At 36.8% G+C, this 24,944-nt stretch overlaps 1 protein-coding gene across 1 annotated transcript in view; it reads left to right on the top strand.

The window, feature by feature from the left end:
* Positions 1–24,944, top strand: part of MYO3A (myosin IIIA) — a 2,697,794-nt gene that overhangs the window by 2,188,605 nt on the left and 484,245 nt on the right. Inside the window, exon 24 of the mRNA XM_044064554.1 lies at positions 16,422–16,499. Within this exon, the coding sequence (XP_043920489.1) occupies positions 16,422–16,499 (78 nt within the window). The remainder of the gene's footprint in view (positions 1–16,421; positions 16,500–24,944) is intronic.

The following is a 24,944-nucleotide window of genomic DNA, read 5'->3' as shown; positions in this document are numbered from 1 at the left end:
GTTAAGCTTAATATTTTATAACCTTTCTTTATCAATGGTGCTATAATAAGCGTCATTACTAAGCATATCCATCATAGTTTTGTGATAATTTATTTTATCCATAATTACCAAGGGTCCCCCTTTGTCTGCAGGTCTAAACACCACTGTATTATCATGTTGCAATCTCAGTAGTGCTTTCCTTTCATTTTTGCTCAAATTGTATTTACAACCCTTTTTGTGGGTATACTTTGCTCGGCTTTCACTATATAACTTATAAATATCCTCTTCTACCAAATTGTAGAATGCTTCTACCAGAGGATGATTATGCGGCATATACTCACAAGGTTTTTTAAAATTCTGACTATAATTACTATCACTATTTCCAAACTGGTACCTTAACATAACATTTCTAGTGAACATTTTAATATCAGTCAATACATCTGTAAGCTGGTTATATTCTGTAGGGATAAAATTCAAACCCTTATTTAAAACATTTCAAAAATCTAGTGAGTATATGCCGCATAATCATCCTCTGGTAGAAGCATTCTACAACTTGGTAGAAGAGGATGTTTATAAGTTATATAGTGAAAGCCGAACAAAGTATACCCACAAAAAAGGGTTGTAAATACAATTTGAGCAGAAATGAAAGGAAATCATTACTGAGATTGCAACATGATAATACAGTGGTGTTTAGACCTGCAGACAAGGGGGACCCCTGGTAATTATGGATAAAATTAATTATCACAAAACTATGATGGATATGCTTAGTAATGACGCTTATTATAGCACCATTGATAAAGATAGGTTAGAAAATATGAAGCTTAACATATATGAAACAATAGCTGAATTGGTAGATAGTTCCATTATAAATACTGAATTAGCAAAATTTTTGGAAGTAGAGTATCCAATGGTCCCCACTATACAAGGAATACCCAAAATCCATAAGGATGGCGCCAATCCGCCCATGAGACCTATAGTCTCTGGTAGGGGATGGTGTACTGAACCTTTTTCCCCTCTGTGTCGAAAAACATCTTAGAGCTATATTAGATGGGAATAAATATATACTCAGGGATACAAAACAATTCCTGTCAGATTTGTATGATTTTTTTTAATAAAATTGAAATGAAAGCTAATATGCTGTTTGCAACCCTTGATGTGCAGTCTTTATTTACCATCATTCCTAATGGCTTAGGTATAGTCTCTATTAAGAAATATCTGGCTGAACATAGTGAATACACAGAGCAAAAAGTGGATCTTATATGTATGTTCTTGGAAATTATACTTGAGAACTATGTCTTTGTTTTTGATGAAAACATGTATACTCAGCGTGATGGCATGGCTATGGGCACATCTTGTGCCAATAGCTACATCAACATGTTTCTAGCCATATGTGTAGAGGAAGAACTGTTTCCCAATTCTTGGTATCAGGAAGGAATTTCCTGTTATCGACGTTTTGTCGACGATATTTTTTTCATATGCAAGGGTAGTTTTCAAGACCTGGAAAGGTGTGTTACATTAATGAATAACATGACCTCATACCTAAAGTTTACGTCCAATTATTCAGATACCAAAATAGAGTTTTTGGACATGTTTGTTGAAAGAGTGATGAACACCTACATTAATACAGGTGTTTTTAGAAAGAAATGCTATAGGAATACCTTTCTTCATCGGCGCAGCATGCACAATCCATGCATATTTAATAATATTATCAAACGGCAAAGCATGAGAATTTCATGCCTTAATGTGACAGAAGAAGGATATCAACAAGAAATGAATGTTTTCAAACAAAGACTTCTTAAACATGGGTACAAAGACTCAGAGAATGAAATAGGGTTGCAAAATATGGATCAGTTGAGAGAAAATAGAGCAGCACCATATTATTCTGCTCATACATTTGTGCCTAACCAGCAAAATAGTGGAACATCATATTTAAAGATACCCATGTATTATACAAGTGATAATAAAGATATAATGGAGCTTATTAATAGCCATTGGCATATTCTTACTACTGATATGGAATTAAGAAATATAGTTGGGAACAAACCAAAGTTTCAATACAAAAATAAATCCAACCTTAAAAGGTTATTCTGCCATTCAACAGTTAAATCTTGCAATCAAAATTATACAGGGACATTTCCCTGTGGTAAATGCAACTTTTGCTCATATATTGCAGTGGGTGATGGCTTCATACATCCAGATACAGGTCAGCATTTTAGATTTCATGTATCTGTTGATTGCGGCAGTACCCATGTAGTATATCTGGCTGTTTTTCAAGTATGTCTCTCATTCTATATCGGAAAAACCGACAAGGCTTTTCGAACCAGAAGGAAAGAACATCTTTATGCCATTAGGATAGGTTATGTTACCAATGCTTTAGCCAAACATATGTTAGCTTATGGAAAGGAACATGTTTTACTCTTCATGGTTACAGATACTGTCATTCCAATAGTAAGGGAAGGTAATATACGGAATAATACAGAAAAGAGGGAAATAAATAGGATTATGAGAATGAGGGCAGATAAAGGGAGAGGCCTTAATGAAAGGGCCCCACTCAAACCCATTCTAAGATCTAGACGCTTGATCGCTAGTTAGCCATTGCATGTGGCATGCCCCTTTAAATGTTCAGATATATAGACTTTAATTTTTAAAACACATTTATTCCCAGTTAGAATATTTAGATTTAATTTAACAGGATATGTTGTATCTATACATATACATTAATAATTCCCCAATATGAAGGCTTATTTAGTATATTTATACATAGAAGGTCTATGTAATTATTTAATGTTTTCTGCATTGATTCTGTATTTATAGTTTGTGGATATGAAAGTTTTCACACTTTTTCAAACAATTGTTTTTAAATGATTATAAGTGATAGCGTGTCCATATGATAGAAGTATAGGAACATATATATACATATTTAAATATTTATTGAGTATTTTTATATACATTTATACATTGTAATTAATAAATACACATTATTTGTAGGTAAATTATTTGTAGGCATATGTTTATGTAATAAGATATGTCCAAATAATTTTGTATTTAAGTGATATGGTTTTGTTTAAGCATAACAGTTTATGCAGGTTATACATATTTTTTAAACTATTTTTAACTATATTAATGCTAAGTATGTATCTTCAAAGGATTTAATTGATTAATTGTTTTTAACATGTGATGACTATATATTTTAGCAGTTTTTGAAAATGTAATGGTCTGATGAAGCTGTTTGTGAAAACGCTTATCCTGGTGCACGCTAATAAAACCTGATGGAACGTATTTAGCTGGATTTTTTATTTCTAAGTCTGGATCTTTTGGTGCTGTGTGGTTGCCTCTTTGCTTTATATTTTGGACTGTCAGTTATTAAAATGTCAACATGCCCATGCCTACAATTAATACATTTCTAAATGTGATTTTTACCGATAAATATTAAGCATTTCTAACATTTTTTCAATAGAATGTTCTTGCTTTATTATTACCAAGCATCTCCCTTTATCTGCCATTATAGTTTTTAATGATTAAGCCCCAGTTAGCTTGTTCAGCACTTTCATTTCACCACTACTCAAATTATAGTGAAATGTCTGTTTATGTTTGTTATTGCTACTACAAAATGGGTTCACAACAAGGTCAATGCTCAAGCTAAACAAACTTGGTTTCCTAAAACTTGTTATTTTGCATTATTTTTTTTCTCCTGTTTAAAGAAAATACACTTTTTAACTGAGATTTCTAATAAATAGTTTAAATGAAATCATCATATCTGCAAAGGTGTCTCTCTTACATACAAGCATGATTATTGAAAAAGGTTGTAATTGAAATTACAGAATGCCAATTTTCAAAAGGCAACGGAAAATATAAAGTAGTAATGGCCCACTTTCCCTGTTATTGATTATTTTAACTGTAAATTCACATTCCAAACTTGGACAAGGAAGCAAGTGTTTATCTATTTATTTATGTTTTATATGTATGTATAAAATCAAGCAATCCTGTTATTCTAGGGTTGTGCATCTTTGGAGTAAGAAGAATTAAGCAGCAGAGGTGTGGATTATCTTGCCCCCATCAGAAAAGTGCTAGCTTCCTTATTATGTAGCCAGGCTGTCTTTGAAGGACTTCACAATTAGTAATAATACTGTTCACTGGTGTAATTTAAGTTGCTGTATAGCTTGTGATTCACATGTTAAGCACTGGTGAACAGTGACTTCAAACAAAGGTAGGGTAATGCAAGAAACAACTGCATGGCTGGGGCTAATTCTGTACAGCACAGTTTATAAACAAAGGGATTATGTCTAAATCTACAGCTGTCATTGTCTCATTTACTCAGCCCTGTTGGGGCCAATCATTGAGTATTATGTCCCTTTGGCATGTATCTGTCCAGACTAAAGCAAGAACTGGAACATCCATGGAGATACCTTTCTAAAAGGATACAAGACCTAAACAACATTTCCTCAATGGGCTGACTCAAAGCCCTGTCCCTATACATGGCATCCTACAGACTGCTAAAAGGTGGCATGTTTCTGGCATGCAAGGCATCCTCTGACCCAGTACTGATGGATTTACTACACATCAGCAAGTCAAGTGGCATTAGGAAATACTTAGTCTTGGGATCTAACCCTCTTCTGTTGTATCAACAGAATGATCGGAGAGAAAGACATATCAAAAAGAGGATAACTGCTCAGGAACATGTAAGCAAAGGTCATCTCTGTCTATATTCAAGTGCAACCTGGATCAATGGATGGGAAAGAGAATTTACTCCAGGACTACCCACTGTACTACTTCTGAACAGGGACAACTCTTAAATGCATTATTCCATGTATGGGTCCACTCAGATTATGTATGGTATGATCCCAGCTATTCTCACTGAGGTAATATAAAATTATCAACCATGGGATTGTTATGGTCACTCTAACACCAAGTGAGATAGGTTAATTCAAGCATTAAAATTGAAATTAGCTAGGCTTAAAATGGCCTGAAAGTGTCTAGTACTTACCATGAACCTATAACTGGAATGGGATAGAGATGACCATTAACCTGTAATTAAACAACATAAGTGGGGGGGTCAGTCACTTTTATTCATGCACAGCTTTAGTACTCACTCATTCTAGCCACTTTATAGACTGTAAGCACCTCAAATATCTGACTGTGGCCAACATGACAGCTGAAAGTAACTTAGTCATGTCAATTCACTTCTCCTGTTTCTCCCATCCTGGACTGCCAACATCTAGACCAATTACCCATTTCTTGTTTTTTTCACACTTTCACTTTTTAAGATTTTTTTTCTTCCATCCTTTCCAAAACTGTACTATAAAAAATTTGGGGAAAGTAACTAAATTAAGTCAGGGATCTAGAGCCTGCTAGGTCTCTGGAAATGATAGGGTTCTCAGTGCATTAAGGTCCACATTAGAGCTTTTATTTCCAACCTTATGATTCAATGATGGCATCAATAAAAACACAGTTATGTAAAGAAATTTGGTCTTTTTTTTCCTTTGAAAGAAAAAAGTTGTGCACAGTTATGTAAAGAAATTTGATCTTTTTTTTTTCCTTTGAAAGAAAAAAGTTGTGTCCAAAACCTAATATTCAAAGCTGATAAACTAATAATTTCCAATAAACGGAGAAGACAAATGTTTGCAAAGGTGTATAAATCAAATCTGGGAATAGTGCCTACATTCCACCCCCCCCCCCCCATCAGATAGTTAATTTCTCTGTACTCATTAGTGTTAGAGTGGGAAGAAAGTAAAAGCACAACTGGACACAGACATATATTATACCACCAAAAAAAAAAAAAAAAAAAACAGAGCACTTGCAAGAAACACACACAGAGACAGGAAATATTTGCAGTTGCCATTCAAAAAGAATCTGCCTAAAACACAACCAGAGAGGAAAGCACTGTTTGATGGCACCACCATTTGCTGAGACACTGTATCAGTGATCCGTAGCTGTCACCCATGTCCTGCCCAGATTGTTACAGATCACCCAGTATTGTGTGGGAGGTTGATCTTTCACTGTGATGAAAAAGAGAAATCAATTATGGCTTACTGACTTCTTTCAGACGCATTGAATACCCCACTTACTCATTTACTCATAGTAATGGCCCACTATCCCTGTTAGTGATTATTTTAACTGCAAATTCACATTCCAAACTTGGACAAGGAAGCAAGTGTTTATCTATTTATTTATGTTTTATATGTATGTATAAAATCAAGCAATCCTGTTATTCTAGGGTTGTGCATCTTTGGAGTAAGAAGAATTAAGCAGGAGAGGTGTGGATTTTCTTGCCCCCTTCAGAAAAGTGCTAGCTTCCTTACTATGTAGCCAGGCTGTCTTTGAAGGACTTCACAATTAGTAATAATACTGTTCACTGGTGTAATTTAAGCTGCTGTATAGCTTGTGATTCACATGTTAAGCACTGGTGAACAGTGACTTCAAACTAAGGGAAGGTGATGCAAGAAACAACTGCATGGCTGGGGCTAATTCTGTACTGCACAGTTTATAAACAAAGGGATTATGTCTAAATCTACAGCTGTCATTGTCTCATTTACTCAGCCCTCTTGGGGCCAATCATTGAGTATAATGTCCCTTTGGCATGTATCTGTCCAGACTGAAGCAAGAACTGGAACATCCATGGAGATACCTTTCTAAAAGGATACAAGACCTAAACAACATTTCCTCAATGGGCTGACTCAAAGCCCTGTCCCTATACATGGCATCCTACAGACTGCTAAAAGGTGGCATGTTTCTGGCATGCAAGGCATCCTCTGACCCAGTACTGATGGATTTACTATACATCAGCAAGTCAAGTGGCATCAGGAAATACTTAGTCTTGGGATCTAACCCTCTTCTGTTGTATCAACAGAATGATCGGAGAGAAAGACATATCAAAAAGAGGATAACTGCTTAGGAACATGTAAGCAAAGGTCATCTCTGTCTATATTCAAGTGCAACCTGGATCAATGGATGGGAAAGAGAATTTACTCCAGGACTACCCACTGTACCACTTCTGAACAGGAACAACTCTTAAATGCATTATCCCATGCATGGATCCACTCAGATTATGTATGGTATGATCCCAGCTATTCTCACTAAGGTAATATAAAATTATCAACCATGGGATTGTTAAGGTCAATCTAACACCAAGTGAGATAGGTTAATTTAAGCATTAAAATTGAAATTGGCTAGGCTTAAAATGGCCTTAAAGGGCCTAGTACTTACCTATGAACCTATAACTGTAATGCAATAGAGATGACCATTAACCTGTAATTAAACAACATAAGGGGGGGGTCAGTCACTTTTATCCATGCACAGCTTTAGTACTCACTCATTCTAGCCACTTTATAGACTGTAAGTGCCTCAAATGTCTGACTGTGGCCAACATGACTAGCTGAAAGTAACTTAGTCATGTCAGTTCACTTCTCCTGTTTCTCCCATCCTGGGCTGCCAACATCTAGACCAATTACCCATTTCTTGTTTTTTTCACACTTTCACTTTTTTAAGATTTTTTTCTTCCGTCCTATCCAAAACTGTACTACAAAAAATTTGGGGAAAGTAACTGAATTAAGTCAGGGATCTAGAGCCTGCTAGGTCTCTGGAAATGATACGGTTCTCAGTGCATTATGGTCCACATTACAGATTTTATTTCCAACCTTATGATTCAATGATAGCCTCAATAAAAACACAGTTATGTAAAGAAATTTGGTCTTTTTTTTTTCCTTTGAAAGAAAAAAGTTGTGCACAGTTATGTAAAGAAATTTGATCTTTTTTTTTCCTTTGAAAGAAAAAAGTTGTGTCCAAAACCTAATATTCAAAGCTGATAACCTAATAATTTCCAATAAACGGAGAAGACAAATGTTTGCAAAGGTGTATAAATCAAATCTGGGAATAGTGCCTACATTCCACCCCCCCCCCCCCATCAGATAGTTAATTTCTCTGTACTGATTAGTGTTAGAGTGAGAAGAAAGTAAAAGCACAACTGGACACAGACATATATTATACCACAAAAAAAAAAAAAAAAAACAGAGCACTTGCAAGAAACAAACACAGAGACAGGAAATATATGCAGTTGCCATTCAAAAAGAATCTGCCTAAAACTCAACCAGAGAGGAAAGCACTGTTTGATGGCACCACCATTTGCTGAGACACTGTATCAGTGATCCGTAGCTGTCACCCATGTCCTGCCCAGATTGTTACAGATCACCCAGTATTGTGTGGGAGGTTGATCTTTCACTGTGATGAAAAAGAGAAATCAGTTATGGCTTACTGACTTCTTTCAGACACATTGAATCCCCCAACTTACTCATTTTTGTCCACAAACCACTTCCATAATCATCAATTACAGGCACTTTATTAACAGTGTATATATCAGATGTCTGACTGTGTTAAAATAGGCACAATAAAGTATTCCAGATGGATACACACAAATTGCACTAGCTCTGCAAAACCAGAATAATGACTGCTTATTCTAGGCAAATGACAGCAAAGTTAGTCATATGCATTTACTGATAGACCTTGTACCCAGCAGTTAATTCCAAATTTTTTGATGGCACATGCCTCAAATGTGTGATAATGATAACAAACAGTCACCACATTAACTCATTAACGCCTAGAGTGGTATGGAATGTCACACCTCTAGCCGTCTACGCAAATCCTGCATTCCAGAGTATTTTCTGAAAAATAAACTTAAAAAGGATAAGATATATAAAAAGTAAATATTGTGTGAACAAAAAAACTATTACACTATACAAATTCTTCACAGTGATAACAGTAAGTGTCTTCATAATGTTTTCATAAATAATATATTATAATGCGCACATAAACCCAAAATTATATTTTTTGCTAAACGTTCATAAACAATTCGTCATATTTTGGAAACTGTATAGTATTATGGTGTGTTATTTCAGAAAATAACCCAAGTGAGTAAGAAATGTATTTATTTATTTAAGTAGAAGCAGAAAACCTGACATGTGCAGTAGCACTGAAAACCTAATCCCAGCACATAAAAGTCAACTTTTTATTTTAAATTAAAAAAAATGAATTGTACTTTCATGGGGAGGGGGTTCTGCAGCTAAGCAGCCAGTACCATGAATCACTTCTACTAGTATCGAAGAGCTCTTTTCAGTCCTTAAATGAACTAGCAAAATAACTAGATGAACGCTAGCAAACTTGTTTACCTTTTTACTGGGTGAGGGAGATACTAGAGATTTCAGATGGCATTATTTTGAAAACAGTGTGCAAAAAAGAACCAAGAAAACTTAAGATACTTTACTTAATGTGAAAAGTTTATGATTCTATACAATGATCAGTATTATTATCCTTGCACTTTACTTAATGCTGACTGAGAAGGTAACAGGAATACCAAAAATTGTTAAGGAATGAATACAGAGAGGAGCCAGTAATTGTGAAAAGGTTGTAGTGGTTGGGATGCAAGGGGAAATCTGAAAAACTGGGAATGTACACCACACAGGAAAGCAGAGTGGGGGAATATACATAATGTCACCACACAAGACAGGCAAACAAAAACATTATTGGGACAGATAGATAAAAGTAAGACTGGTATCTAGAGATACTGCAGCATAATTATTGTATCAATAACTGGGCAGACTAGACAGATGAGTGCAAACCTCTCAACTGTACAACTTTTTACAGAATGTCCAGATTTTTGCCTCATATTTTTGGTCTGTTTTTCATGAAATTGTGATTTTCTGGCAAATTAGTGGCAAATCATTAAAGTTAGAAAATAATGATAGATATTTGACTTTCAGACATCATACCCTTCAGAAAATTCGTGCTAATGCAAAACCTGTTATTCATTCAACTTTCTAAGTTTGTAAGACCAATATTTAAAAATTGCCCCTATTTTTGGGCCTTTATCCCACTTTCATTTATGGTTTTGTCCAGATTTCTTGCTCTTAGAGTTTGAGAGGTATGGATCAGTATCTCCTTCTTTCAGCAAATTCAAATGTTAAAACAAAAGTGTTTTTTTATGTCATGAAAGAAGTGTGAACAGATTTTAAACTAAAGATAGCAGGGATTGCAAGCAATTTTATTTAGCTGCTTAAGTAACTCTAATCAATTTACAAAAGACTGAATTTGAAGTAATAAACTCTGCTGACTGAAGTGCAGAGAGACAGTGTAAATAAATGTTATTATGTTGAGTGTTTTTCCATTCAGGTCAAGATCCTGTGCATTGCCCTACTACAAAGATGGACCCTCCGAAACATACTTGTATCCTCATTTTAATGCAGCACAACATTGGTTTAAAAGATAGTGGAACAAAGCTTTCACTTTTTCCATGAGGTTATGTTACCTAAGAATGAATATATAAAAGAAGAGGGGATGAGCAGAGTTCTCCATCTGATGTGCAAGGGAGATTACTTCCCTGCAGAAATAGTTGTGTCAATCTATTTTATGCTAAAACCAACATTTTGAAGTCTGGTCCTTTGGAAATTGAACAGGGGTGAGCTGCTAAACACAAAACACTGAAAGCAAATGAGATGTTCAGCACGCAGCTGTCTACAATATTAGTTTAAACATACACCTTACAGGCTTTTTTCTTGTGAATTGACAAAAAATACTAGGAAAGTTTTGTCAGGTTTTGTATTAAACCTTAATACAAACTTTGCCATGTCATTTCAAGCCTAATTTATAAGCTTACCCTTGCCAAATCACTCTGGTCCTCGTAAGGTTCATCGCTCAGAATTAAACCCTAAAGCAAAGTGATGCAGCAGCAGCAGCGCAGCCATTCATGAACACCAGTACTCACACTTCATATGTGCAACGTTTGTTATTGGTTTAAAACTGCTTGCTCTGAAAACTGAAGCTTTTTTTATAATGCATTTCATCTGCTCATATTCATATGAGCAGTCTCCCTAGCTTTCCATGTATGTTTGCTGTTCATAATGCTTTCGTGACTGCTACAGTTTGTTCCCCCGTAGTGCCCATGTAGTGCACGTGTAATTCCTCGGTGGTTCACTGCTGCCTTCAAGTGTCCTTGTATCAGTCCACTTATACAGTTCCTTTCCCAGTGCTCCTTTTGCAACAATCCTGAATTCTCCCTCCTGTTGTTTTCCTGGTTAGTCTTCTCTGATGATCTAGCATAAGATTGTAGAATCCTTGGTGAAAGTTGAGAACCCTCTGTGCCACTTTGGTTACCAATAGCTGTTTTAGACTTGTCATTATCCACCCATTTCAGTTGAAAACAATGTTCACATGCATGCTAGCCTGGGTCAGCTAAGAAGTCTACCATCTTTACACTTTTAATGGGTACTCTCAAATGTTCATTAGGGGTGTAAACTGGATTGGCTTAACAATTTTTTATAAGTGAAAGCACTACAGCCTTTACACAAACAGCATGTTGATTAAGTAGATGGTTGTTTTACTTATCAGTATATAAAACAAGTTAAATACTCTGTCAGTCAAACATTTTTTTCACTGCACCATGCATTCCTAATTGAACTAAGTTTTCTTCTTGACTTCTGTTCTTTGCTCCATTGCTCAGGAAGCTTTTTCTGGCACAATGATATTGTTTGTGGAGTAATACACATAATACTGGTGACCTCAATTTTCTTTGTGTTCTCTGAGCTACTTAGATGAATGATTTTTTTCCAGCACTAGCAGTGTTACTTTTACCAGCACATCTAAATTTTACTGATTGTTTGAAGTACTTTACTTTGAGACATGGGCCAGATTGAATAAAGAAACTGTAAAAAACTGCTCCAAACTCCAAATTCCACTGAACAAAGCAAAAAACACGAAAGCGAGGACGAATGCAGGCTGGAAAAGATCCTCCAATTTTATTGACACACAAACCACGAAATAGTAATCCACAGAATGAACGCCTTCACAGTTACAGCGTTTTCGTCCGAATGGACTTCATCAGATAAAATTACCTTTTACTTTATGATATTTATATATAAAACCAATAAAAACTTGCACCAATCATTTATCCATCTCATTTGAAACGTACAAATCAACCTACAAGCTGCTGAATAAATAATTAATTCATCACTTCCTGTTTCCATAATAATTGATTCTTAGTTGTGAATAAATAAACTTTTAAATAAATAAATAAATATGATTTATACATTAAAAACTCCTAAGAATGTCAACTGTTTATAAATATTCTAATACCATGTTAAAAATGTGTTAAAAAATGTTCATAAAAAACCTTATTAATGAAACTGTTCTAACCTGAATGCTTAATACAAATGTTGCCTAAAATACAGCAAGGGTGCCACCTACTGCCAAAATCTGGTAAGGGAATGCAAAAATATCACACTCTAGCAGATCTTATTTTCAAGAGGGGCAAAATGGAAATATATTCATTTAGCCCTGGTTTTTTATTTGCCTCCAGGGTCACTTGCCACCATAATTCTTTATAGGCAATATTTTCCTCCCAAAGGCCTCCTCTTATATTTCTTTTTATTTGATCTAAAACAAAAAATTGGAATTTGGCCCCCACACATGTCTTAGTGTGCCTGTAAATAGCATTTGTTTATTTTCCCTTTTTAACATCATACATGTGTTCATAAATGCGTCTCTTTAATGTCCTTTCTGTCTTTCCTATGTAAAATGAAGGACATTCCACGCAAATAGCCAAATACACCAGTCCTATAGATTCACAATTGTAATAACCCTTACTGGTTATGCACCTTCCCCTGCTGGGCAAAAAAACTTTTTCTCTGTTTATAATATGCACACATTGTTTGCATTTGCCACATTTGAAAGTTCCAAGTTTGTCCCTAGTTCCAAATTGACTTCTCTTATTGCCACAATTATTATTTTCCAAGATCCCTTTTATACTTGCTGTATTTTTGAATACTATTCTTGGTGTCTCCTGTGGCAACCCATCCAAATCCGTGAGGGCCCTAAATCTCTCCCATTCCTTTTGGAATGTGTTTTTGATATTTTTGTTCAATAAATTATATTCTAGAACCAAGGATTTTTGAAAATTTCCTTCTTTCTCCACCTCTTTTTTATTCTGCTCACCATTCATACCAAAAATAGGTTCAAACCTCCCTTTTCTTCCTTCTTCCACTTCAATTCTGATATTTTTAATAAATTCGGGTGGGTATTCTCTTTCTAGGAACATTTTCTCCAACAAATCACATTCTACTTTAAATTTTTTCTCATTATTTCTCATCCTAGACCCTCTCACAAATTGCCCTTTCACTATGTTTTTTTTGCAATATATTGGGTGGGCACTTTTGAAATGCAAAAATGAATTCACATATGTGGGTTTTCTATAGACACTTGTTTCAAACATTTTATCACTTTTTGTAATTTCCACATCCAGGTATTGAATATTAGTTTCAGAATAATTATAAGTGAATTTTAAAAAATCTGTAGTCTTTTTTATATATGTAATAAATTCATCCAAAACATCCTTACCCCCTATCCAAAAAATTATAATGTCATCAAGAAACCTCTTATATAAAGTCCAGAACTTAGCATAGGGGGAGCTCAATACATACCTTTCCTCCCAGTTTGCAAGAACTAAGTTGGCAAAGGTAGGTGCACAGGCTGCCCCCATTGCTACACCTTGTAGCTGTCTAAAAAATTCACCATTAAAGGTTAGATAATTGTTTTTTAATACTAGGTCCATTAAACCTGTGCACACTACCTTTTCTTCTAAAGTCAACTTACTATCCCCAAAAAATTTCTTCTTCAAACATTCTTATACCAGCCTCATAAGGTATAGATCCAAATAAGTCAACAATATCTATTGTGACAAAAATCAATTCTTCATTGTAAAAACTGTTGTTCAGCCCTCTCAATAAGTCCCAAGAATCTTTCAAAATGGCTCTCTTTTCTAGCCATATGTGTTTGGCCCTTTGGTCCACATATTTTGCTAAAGAATTGGTTTTGGACCCTCCTGCTGAGACAATAGGTCTCAGTGGAGGGTCCAAACTATCTTTGTGTATCTTTGGTATACCAAAGATGGCTGGTATAATAGGCTTCTCTGTTTTCAAAAAGGAGAAAGTTTTCATATCAAAGAGGTTTTCATTTAACATGTCTTCTAAAATATTGTCAATACGTTCATAAGCAGTCTTAATTTCATTTAATGAGACTGTACTGTATTTAACTTCATTTCTTAATATATCATTCATCTTTCCTTCATATAAAATTACATCCATCACAACTATACCCCCACCCTTATCGGGTTTCATTACCCTTACATCTTTATTGTTTTTCAACTCTTCCAACTTCTTATATTCTTGGGGGTTAAGATTGTAGTGTACTCTATTTTGTTTCCCATTTCTTTCCATCTTCCTAATTTCATTCTCCATAATAACTTCAAAGTTCTTCAACTGATTATGAATCGGGGGGTTAAAGGTGGATTTTTTTACTAACTGATTCTTATTGTTGTTAACATTCCCTAGAATAGTATTCAAAAATACAGCAAGTATAAAAGGGATCTTGGAAAATAATAATTGTGGCAATAAGAGAAGTCAATTTGGAACTAGGGACAAACTTGGAACTTTCAAATGTGGCAAATGCAAACAATGTGTGCATATTATAAACAGAGAAAAAGTTTTTTTGCCCAGCAGGGGAAGGTGCATAACCAGTAAGGGTTATTACAATTGTGAATCTATAGGACTGGTGTATTTGGCTATTTGCGTGGAATGTCCTTCATTTTACATAGGAAAGACAGAAAGGACATTAAAGAGACGCATTTATGAACACATGTATGATGTTAAAAAGGGAAAAGAAACAAATGCTATTTACAGGCACACTAAGACATGTGTGGGGGCCAAATTCCAATTTTTTGTTTTAGATCAAATAAAAAGAAATATAAGAGGAGGCCTTTGGGAGGAAAATATTGCCTATAAAGAATTATGGTGGCAAGTGACCCTGGAGGCAAATAAAAAACCAGGGCTAAATGAATATATTTCCATTTTGCCCCTCTTGAAAATAAGATCTGCTAGAGTGTGATATTTTTGCTTTCCCTTACCAGATTTTGGCAGTAGGTGGCACCCTTGCTGTATTTTAGGCAACATTTGTATTAAGCATTCAGGTTAGAACAGTTTCATTAATAAGGTTTTTTACGAACATTTTTTAACACATTTTTAACATGGTATTAGAATATTTATAAACAGTTGACATTCTTAGGAGTTTTTAATGTATAAATCATATTTATTTATTTATTTAAAAGTTTATTTATTCACAACTAAGAATCAATTATTATGGAAACAGGAAGTGATGAATTAATTATTTATTCAGCAGCTTGTAGGTTGATTTGTACGTTTCAAATGAGATGGATAAATGATTGGTGCAAGTTTTTATTGGTTTTATATATAAATATCATAAAGTAAAAGGTAATTTTATCTGATGAAGTCCATTCGGACGAAAACGCTGTAACTGTGAAGGCGTTCATTCTGTGGATTACTATTTCGTGGTTTGTGTGTCAATAAAATTGGAGGATCTTTTCCAGCCTGCATTCGTCCTCGCTTTCGTGTTTTTTGCTTTGTTCAGATTGAATAAAGCCTACACTAAGCGTACACCAAGTGCACATGTTATGTATGCAGTAATCTCAATGTTATTTTCATGTTGAGGTAAGGTTTGTTATATTGTACTGGTATGTGAGGTATGTTGTCTAATGGATACATGTTCCTCTTGGTGGCATAACAGTAAATGCAAAAAGAATGCATCGTTCTTCTATTTGTGTATGTATGTATTTTTTTTTTAATTTATTGCCTGATCTATTCATTGATTAATTGACTATAGTGGTTGTCTAAATTCTGTGTGCCAAACTGTTATCCATGGGACAAAATCAGAATTCATCACCACTATCAGGACATAGATTTTTCATAGCCTGTAACATACTGGTGTAGTTAAATCTTAAAATACAGAGCATAACAATAAACCAGTAGTTTTATGGCTCTCACTATCCATGTAGTGCCCTTCCCATTATAATGAACATGATGTTCAACTGATTTGGAACTGCTCATGTGATTTGCAGGGATCTGTGAAGATTTCCTACCATATCCAAAATATAAGGCAATAATGTCTCAGTTCAGCATATAAGTCAGCATTTAGGTAGGACTTAATATTTTCTGTGAGGAAATGTATAACAAATGAATATAATGCAACAAGCGCAATGCATGTTTCTTTTATAGACCATTACTTCTGTCATGGTTACTTTTGTAACTTTGTCAGCTAGGAGTGTTTTCAACTGCTGTATAGAAAAACTCATTTAAAATCACTACTGATGGATGCTGAGAGGGAAAGCTTTATGAAATCTTAATCTACTGTAAAATGTTATTGATAAAACATCCAGTGAAAAGGAATACAGTACCTTACTTAGTAAAGAGATTCTGATGTTTATATATTTAACTATGCTGTTTTTTAGTCTGTACCTATGTATTTTTAAATTAAAAAAAAATATCCAGATATAAATTACAAAGTACAGAGGCAATAAACTGAACTAAAATTGTCTTCTCTGCCAATCACAGGGTGAAAATGCAGAAACTGGCCATCATCCAAGAGAGACGACAAACATGAGAACTCAGACAGTAGCATCCTATTTTAGAGTAAGATTTATAATATTTACTAAAGGCATTCCTTCAAAATGTGTAGAACCCTGCAGTCCAGTTTGTCTTTAGGATATAATTTTAGAAGGCAACATCTCCTAATTGTACTCTGCTTTACAGAATATTGCTCAAAATGCTCTGATAAACAAGTCAACATACTTTTTCTGCAATATTTTTTACTTTTAGTATTTACTTAGTCTGTGTAAAACATAAATGTACTACGTTCAGGTGTGAATGGAATGTTTCAGACAGAAAAACAGAATGCCATTGATATTTTCACAACTTCAGTGAACCTAGAGTTTTAGAAAGTCACATGACATCAGTAGTATAATCAGGGACACGAAGAATGTTTGTCATCCACACAATCAACATTTTTATCAGTGTCAGCACAATTGTGATCTTTGTTTAGAGGTACATGTATCCCTTTGCATGTGTACAGATCCTTGGTAACAGTTATATAAAATACAGTGGTATTCACGGACATTCTGAAGTCCTTTAGAACCCCCTAGTCACTGAACACACCTTAATGTGAAATATGCCCTTCTCTGCTATTGTACAAAAGTATGAGTCTCAATGTAATTGTTTTGCTTACTAGAGAACTGTCAATTTACATCTTGTCATTCTCAGGAAGGCAGAGGATAGGAGGGGAGAGAAAAATATAGATCAATAGAGGAAACGGTGAGGTGGAGGAGAGCTGAGGATATGGGAAAATCTGAGTACTTGAAACTAAAATTAAACAAGCGATACATGAAGGTGCAGAGACCTCAGCTCAAAAAGGCATTGTCAAACAAGGCCAGCACTTAGAGAAGTACATATAATGACAAACAGCTTATGGAGTTACCTGGACTTATGGGTGGCAGAGGTAAGCTTATGAAAGATCATGGCCAGATGCCGATGCTGAGCTAAACATCTCCAAAAAGTAAAAAATCTAGAAGAAAGGGACAGCCTGATCACTTCACTATGAAGATGTTAGTCAACCAAACACTAATATATGCGAGAGATGCAATTATACAGCCAAGCTGGAGGTAAAGCTCTCTCAACCCAAGACTGTAACTGACTGTCAAGAGGAGAAGGGAAATACTTGCAACACACCGCCAGTCTCACATAGACCTATTAAACCAACACCAGCAAATAACACACATAAATACATGAAAACATACTCGGAGGGTCTAATTAAAAATCTGCAAAAGCAACAGAGACCTCCAAGCAGACATCCAAGCAACCTCCACACCCCACCACAAACCATGAAACACATACTTCACATAATCAGTGTGCCACACAATCACAGCCCTTAATGCAAAATAACATACCCAACACACTAGTAATAGGCGACTCTATAGTCAGGCACACTAATGTCCCAATAACTAGGCTGGACAAGCAGAAGGTTACTGTTAGCTGCCTGTCGGGCGCCAGGATCCGCCACATAACACAAGCACTCAGGACACTCCAAAACAAGTACAAATACAACTCTGTCATTGTCCATGTTGGTGTGAATGACCTGAAACGTACCTCCCTGGACTACATGAAAAGAGACATGGAAGAGCTATCTGATCACGTAGCCCAGTCCGGTATGACCCTGACCATGAGTAGCATCCTACCTTCACCAAGAATGATGCCACAGTATAAAGAAAAATGATAAATTTCAACAATTGGCTAAGTTTCTGGTGTCATTCAAAGGGGATCCAGTATTTGTCCACCTGGGAAGACATACTAGACAAGTCACGTTGCTTCACAAGAGATGGCTTGCACCTGTCACCCTTAGGCTTTCGAATACTGGCCAAGGCTTTTGCCACCCCCATAATGTCTTTTTTAGGCAAGGCTCAAAAGACAAACCTACCACCGTAAATAGCACAATTAACCAAAAACTGAGGGTAATGATACTCAATGCCAGAAGTCTAAACCTCAAAATGCATGCACTCGAGGCACTCCTCAGTATGGAGAACATCGATATCTGTACAGTAACAGAAACCTGGTTTAAGGCTCCAGAGAGCACCCCAGCACTACCAGGCTATAACTGATACCATACTTTTCGGCCACAGAACCCAGACCGAAACACAAAATGCAGAAGTGTATCCATATTCATCAAGGATACCCACACCTCCAGGTTAGTGGTGCAGCTTGATACCTCAGAGATCATCCACTTGCAACTAACAACGGGAAAAACTGCAATTCAAATTGTAGCTTGCTACAGATCACCCACCATGACCCAGGACCCCCATTCCGCGTTTCTGGAGACACTGGCAAATATGAAGGTATTACTAAATGCTCTAATATTGGGTGATTTCAATTACTCAAACATTAAATGGGAGAACTACTCAAGTACTAACTCCCTTGCTCAACGCTTCCTAGAATATATAAACTCAAACTCCCTGAATCAATTGGTCAAGACCCCCACCAGAGGTGACAACACATTGGACCTGGTCATCACCAACATGGGCGACCGGTGTTCCACACCGGAGGTCAACCCCTCACTGGTTAGATCAGACCATAGACTAATCACTCTGGATATCCACATTCCACCCCCACCCCCAATCAAGGAAACCACTGTGAAAAACATTTCAAAAGCAAACTTTATGTTATTTAAGTCTGAGGTGGAAAGGTTCACAGCCCCCATGCTAAAGGACAATGCTGCCAAGCTGCTGAATCCCTTACAAAGGCACTCTATGAGCACGTGCAAGAATGCATGGCTCGTGCTATCCCAAGCAAAACCAAGACTTACTCCTCCAAGAAAAGGAAACCAGTCTGGTGGACTCCTGCCATAAACAAGCTATACAACAGAAGGAGGAAACTAGTACAAAAAAGAGTAAAATCCCAAGAAGGGAAGACATCCCTGATCAGTATCAGCAAGAAACTATGATCCCTCATAAAATTATCCAAGGCAAGCTTCGAAAGAAAACTTGCCAATGACTCCAAAGATAACCACAAAGGGTTCTTTATCTATGTCAAGAACCTAAGTGGAAACTCTCAGACCTGCTCTGAGTTAGTGCAGAATGGTACAAAATACACTGAACTGACAGATATTGACAACATTCTGGCAGACAGGTTTAGTGCAAAATTCACCCCCCTTTCTCCCCCCAAAGGGCCCATACCCATACCAGAAGAATGTAGAGCCCTGGCAATCACTGACACACAGGTTAAAACAGCCCTATCCAAAGCCAAAAACAGCTTCAATGAGATCGGGTGGTGTCCCAGACTGTGTCTTACACAAGCTCCAAAATGAACTAACCCCTCACCTAAACACACTGTTCAAACTCAGCCTCTCTACAGGCTACATACCCATAGAGCGGCGCATAGCAACAGTTATCCCGCTCCACAAAGGTGGAGCCACAATGGACCATGGGAATTATCACCCTATAAGCCTGACTAGCCTGGCCTGCAAGGCTATGGAGCACATCATTATGGAACTCATTAACAGAGACATTGGGAACCTCCAAACATTGGACCCTACCCAGTTTGGCTTTGTTAAGGGCAGATTATGCCACCTAAACCTGGTGAACTTCTTTGAGACAGTTACCAAGACTTTAGATGAGGGAAAGGAGGTCCACACAGCCTACCTAGACCTCACAAAGGCTTTCGACACCATTCCCCATTCTGGTATTAACAAGCTTACCAGCCTGAACATAAACCCCTACATCACGAGATGGGTTGCCAGTTGGCTCATGGATAGAACCCACATGGTGAGAGTTGCAGGCTCTAGGTCTAACTCTAAACTGGTTACAAGTAGCGTCCCCCAGGGCTCAGTCCTGGGACCCCTCCTGTTCGGTATATACTTCTCAGAGGTACAGGCAAGCACAGGAGGACTATGGCTGACCAAGTTTGCAGATGACAGCAAACTGGGGGCCATAATTGACTCTCCATCTGATACAGACATCCACCAGAAGGGTCTCACTGAGACGGATACCTGATGTCAAAATCATGGCCTCAAACTAAATGCCAAAAAGTGCATAGTCATCCCCTTTGGAAAAAACAAAGTACCCGTGAACTGCCACATACGTGGTAGTCCCCTAAATACAGAAAATGTAATAAGGGATCTGGAGACCCAAGTAGATAGTAATCTCTCCTTTGATAATCATATTGCCCACCTCATCACAAAAGGGTTCACATCTAGAACAAAAGAGGTTATTGTGCCCCTCTACTCTTCGCTCATCAGACCCATCATAGAGTACAACGGCCCATTTGGGATGTACCATACAAGACACCTGCAACAGCTGGAAAGACCACAGAAATACCTCACCAAGAGAATTACTGGCCTCAAACAGATGCCCTATGCAGCCTGACTGAAGAAACTCCAGCTGTACTCAGTTGCATACTGCTTACTCAGAGGTGATCTCTGCCTGACATACAAGGCCATGTCCAACCCAGAATTGATGGGCATGCTCCACCTAAATAAAAAAAAAAAAATTCCCGAGAGCCACACGCTCTAGGGATCTAAACCTCACCACAACGATAAATAGGATGTGCTGGACGGATAGATTCCTGAACCAGAGACTCCACATGCTTTGGAAAAGGATTCCAATCTACATTAGGCAGAGCCCCTCACTAACACTCTTCAAGAGAAACCTTAACGAGTGGATGGGAAAAAGAAAATTTACCCCAGAGATCACTGCAGTGGCTCTTCTAGACAGAGGCACAGGGAACTAATCTAAGGGGGTGGCGAAAGCAAATACATTCTGGCTAGGCTAATAGATGCCCTCGGGCAGATAGCCTAGTACTTACCTATGAACCTCTGAACCTGTAAACCTAATCACAGCTGCATTCTTAAACATGTAAAGCCATACTACTGAAAGTATATAGTCAGGAGAGAAAAAAAAAAACTAGAGAAGATTCAGATGGGAGATCCAAATCTTTTAAAGTGGAAAGAAACTTAGCATCTGTCAAAGTAACACTATTGTGAGGAAAAGAGCTTTGCATTAGCTTCACATAAATCAGGGCCAAAACAAAAACTCAGAAAGGTGTTCCCGTGGAAGCTAGTAGATCAGAAATCAAAATTGGAGGGTTTATAAGCATAGGGAAGCACACCATCTAGATATTACTGTAGCATATGGAATAACACAAAGCCAGCATGCACAGGCATATCTTGTAAAACATCAAGAGGACAGAACCAGTCAGAAAATTCAGCAGTCAATGCAGAACAAAGGTTAGTCTCACAATGGAAAAATAAGGTGGTCCAAATGGGAGGTAGTCACTCTGAGATGCAAACAATTAAAAATTACTGTTTTTAAACAGGAAAATATGAAATGTAGGTACTATATGAATAACCTTAAATAGATATAAGGTGTTACTCTCAAAAAGCTAACATTAGAAAAAAAAATTAAGAAAGAAAGTAAGGAACCAAAAGTGGGGGGAAATGGAAGAAAAACAAGATGTGACCAATGTCTGTCTAGGTGTTATAATTTCAAAGTGGCCTATCAAGGAAGTATCGATACCAAGAAGTAAATGGAAAAAGAGACAAAGGCATGATTCCAAAAGACTCAATCTCAATGTAAGTGATCACTTACACTGACAGCAGATCTTTTGGAATTTGGCCTATGGTGCAAGCCTGTTTATAGATAGGCCTTACACTATAGTAAGTCATTTATAATAATAACAAGTCTTTCAGAATCAGGGCAGACTTACACTGAGAGCAACTCTTTAGGAATCAGACCCCAGGTGTCTAAAGCCTAAAAAAGGGTGCTGAAATTTGTGTGCCTGTCAACTAGGAAGATCAGAAAATGCTAAAAATATACTGATGTAGTGCATTTTTGGTAAGCTGCAGAAAACAATACTGCCAGGAATAATATGGAAGTGAGCTAGAAAGAAATGTGAAAAGGAAAAGTCAACTAAATCAGATCTCTATGCCAAGAGGGTATAGTCACCTGGAGGAGTGAGATAGCCCAAGTGGTCAGGAAGGCAATTTAAGGGTAAATAAAGATGGAAAAGTAACCTCCTAAAATGGATATTTGAGCCAAAGGTACTTCAGTTTACCCTACTGGCAGAGGCCTACAGAATATAGCACTAAGTCTCTAGAAATATGATACTGATGGGTAGCTCAAGGGTGACAAAAACCCAGAAACAGATCAGCCTAAATTAAGCCAACAGCAAGGTCATGTGGGCAATAGTGTTTCATAATCCAGAGTAATTAACTATAGCGATCTAATAAAGCATGAAGAAAAAATGCATTTTTAAATAGATTTGGACCAAGATTCAGAAAGGTTACCATGTGAGGAAAGCATACCTCTCAACCTCTTAGAGAAATAATTGGGACAAAGCCATAAATAATGGGGGAGCAAATGCCCCAAAATAGGGACAATTTTTAAGTATTGTTCTTACTAACTTATAAAGTTGATAGAATAAGAGGTTTTGCATTAGCACAAATTTTATAAAGGATATGAAGTCTAAAACTCAAGTTTCTGTCATTATTTTCTGAATTTAATCATGAATGATTTGGCAGAAAACCACAATTCTTGGAGAATCAGACCAGAAATACAAGTCAAAAGTCTGGACATTCTGTGAAAAACTGGACAGTTGAGAGGTATGGTGCAAGGCCCATTTTACTCCTCACAGTAACCGCTTCTGATAGAGAGACAACCATACCACAGTGCTCTACCCAATGAGGTACATCATTGCAGTGAGTTGTTTTTATGGTCTATGGTCTGATGCAAACTAAAGAAGCATTGTGGGGAAGAGGCTTATTTTGATTAATGATGTGCTCTCCCCTGAAATTTTTGCAATATGGTATTTATGCAGCTGAGAGATTCAGCAGGATGCATACTGCATATGTGTATATGTGTGAGTGTCACGAAAGTTTCAAGATTGGGAAGGGTTTTTTATTTAGACATCTAACACTTAATAGAGCTTCCTTAGTTTAAACCAGACAGGAATTTCCAAGGCTGAAATAACCAAAAAATGGACTTTGCCTGAAAAAGGGCCTGTAGTGTTCTGAAAAAAGTCTTGGTCTATGTGCCAAAGACTTGAGGAGAAAGATGCATGCAGATCCACTGATCATTGCCTTCTGTGTTGACATATATTGTATTTAACTGAGATGGCACCAGTTATACAATTGTTGAAGTCAATTATTTTGTTTTAGAGTTGTGACACCATTCTTGAAAATGGCAAGATGCAACTTATACTGTTCAGAATAAGTACTCTTTCTGCCTGAATCATATGTATGTAAAGCTCAAACATGTCTCTGTGCAAATTTCCTGGGGAGGAGAATTTAAGATTCACCTAATGTGAGAAACTACCGGGTAATACTCATAGTAGGGTTGAAGTGCCCTGAGGACTCTAGTCATGTCATGATAATGTCAAAAGCACAACTGACTGTGACCATGTCTTTGCTTAGTCTGGGAAGAAGAACATCAGTATGTCTGACTATGGATTTGTCTACTACTGGTACATTGCCATTATGTGTGGAGAACATCGATTTGTCTGACTGTGGATTTGCCTATTACTGGTACATTGCCATTATTCATGGGGAACATCAGTACGTCTGACTATGGAATTGCCTGTTACTAGTACATTGCCATTATGTGTATGATCTTGGAGTGTGGATGAATCCTCTTAGGTGTGAGTGAAGGTACAGGATAAGGAATAGGTGTGCAAGTGGTACTACTAAGTAGCTTGTGTTTGTCTAAGCAGTGCCTAAAATGGTTAGGTAGCGATTCCAAAATAACTTTATCATTAGTGGATCTGGTGTTGTGTGACTGTGATGCGGAGATAAGCTGTTTACTGACGTATGTGGTATGTGAGATGATAGTCCCTAGAATGAGTAAGCTTTTGCTCCTCTCAAATATGTATCAGTGTAAGATAAAAGAAAATGATTACCAGGAAACATGAGGCAATTGCTACAATGCCTCATTGTACCTAGTGCAAGCAGGTAGGTAACAAAACAGGAAAATGCAGGCTATGAACATATTTTTACAGGAACCACTGAATAATCAGATGTTTTATGAACTACTTAACCTATCTACTTACCCTATGTTCCACGCACAGCTTAAAGAGCTTTTCAAGTCACAAACAAAATGCAAATGCTTTTCCACTGATGACATCACCTAATCCCTTACTCCATACACCTTTTGTCTCCATCTGGCTAATCTCACTCCCCTCTCCTTTATACCACTGCTCTCTTTTCTATACAGTATCTACTTGGAATATTGTACACTATTGTAAATATTGTATATAGCCTTTTTTTCTGCTATCCCTTTACTTCTTATTGTAACCCTCCTACTCACTACTCCAAAAATAAGTTCCCTTCTTCTCTTTATTAGTCCTTCTTCACCTCCTTTCATCTCCTGTCCTAACTCTAATTATCCCTGTGCTAACATGATGTAGTCCTAGCTGTGCCAGGGGGAGTAGGGCAGTTTATGTCTAGCATATGCCAGCATAGCTAGCTGGAGTATTGTAAAGAATTATATGTCATTTGAATATCAAACTGATTTGTGCAGATGCTTATGTTAAAAATGTATT

The sequence above is a fragment of the Protopterus annectens genome, chromosome 3.part0, assembly GCF_019279795.1.
Source record: "Protopterus annectens isolate FY-2018-M chromosome 3.part0, PAN1.0, whole genome shotgun sequence".
NCBI classification, from domain to species: domain Eukaryota; kingdom Metazoa; phylum Chordata; order Ceratodontiformes; family Protopteridae; genus Protopterus; species Protopterus annectens.
The sequence above is the reverse complement of the archived record's forward strand: the minus strand, read 5'-3'. Positions and strand labels throughout refer to the sequence as shown.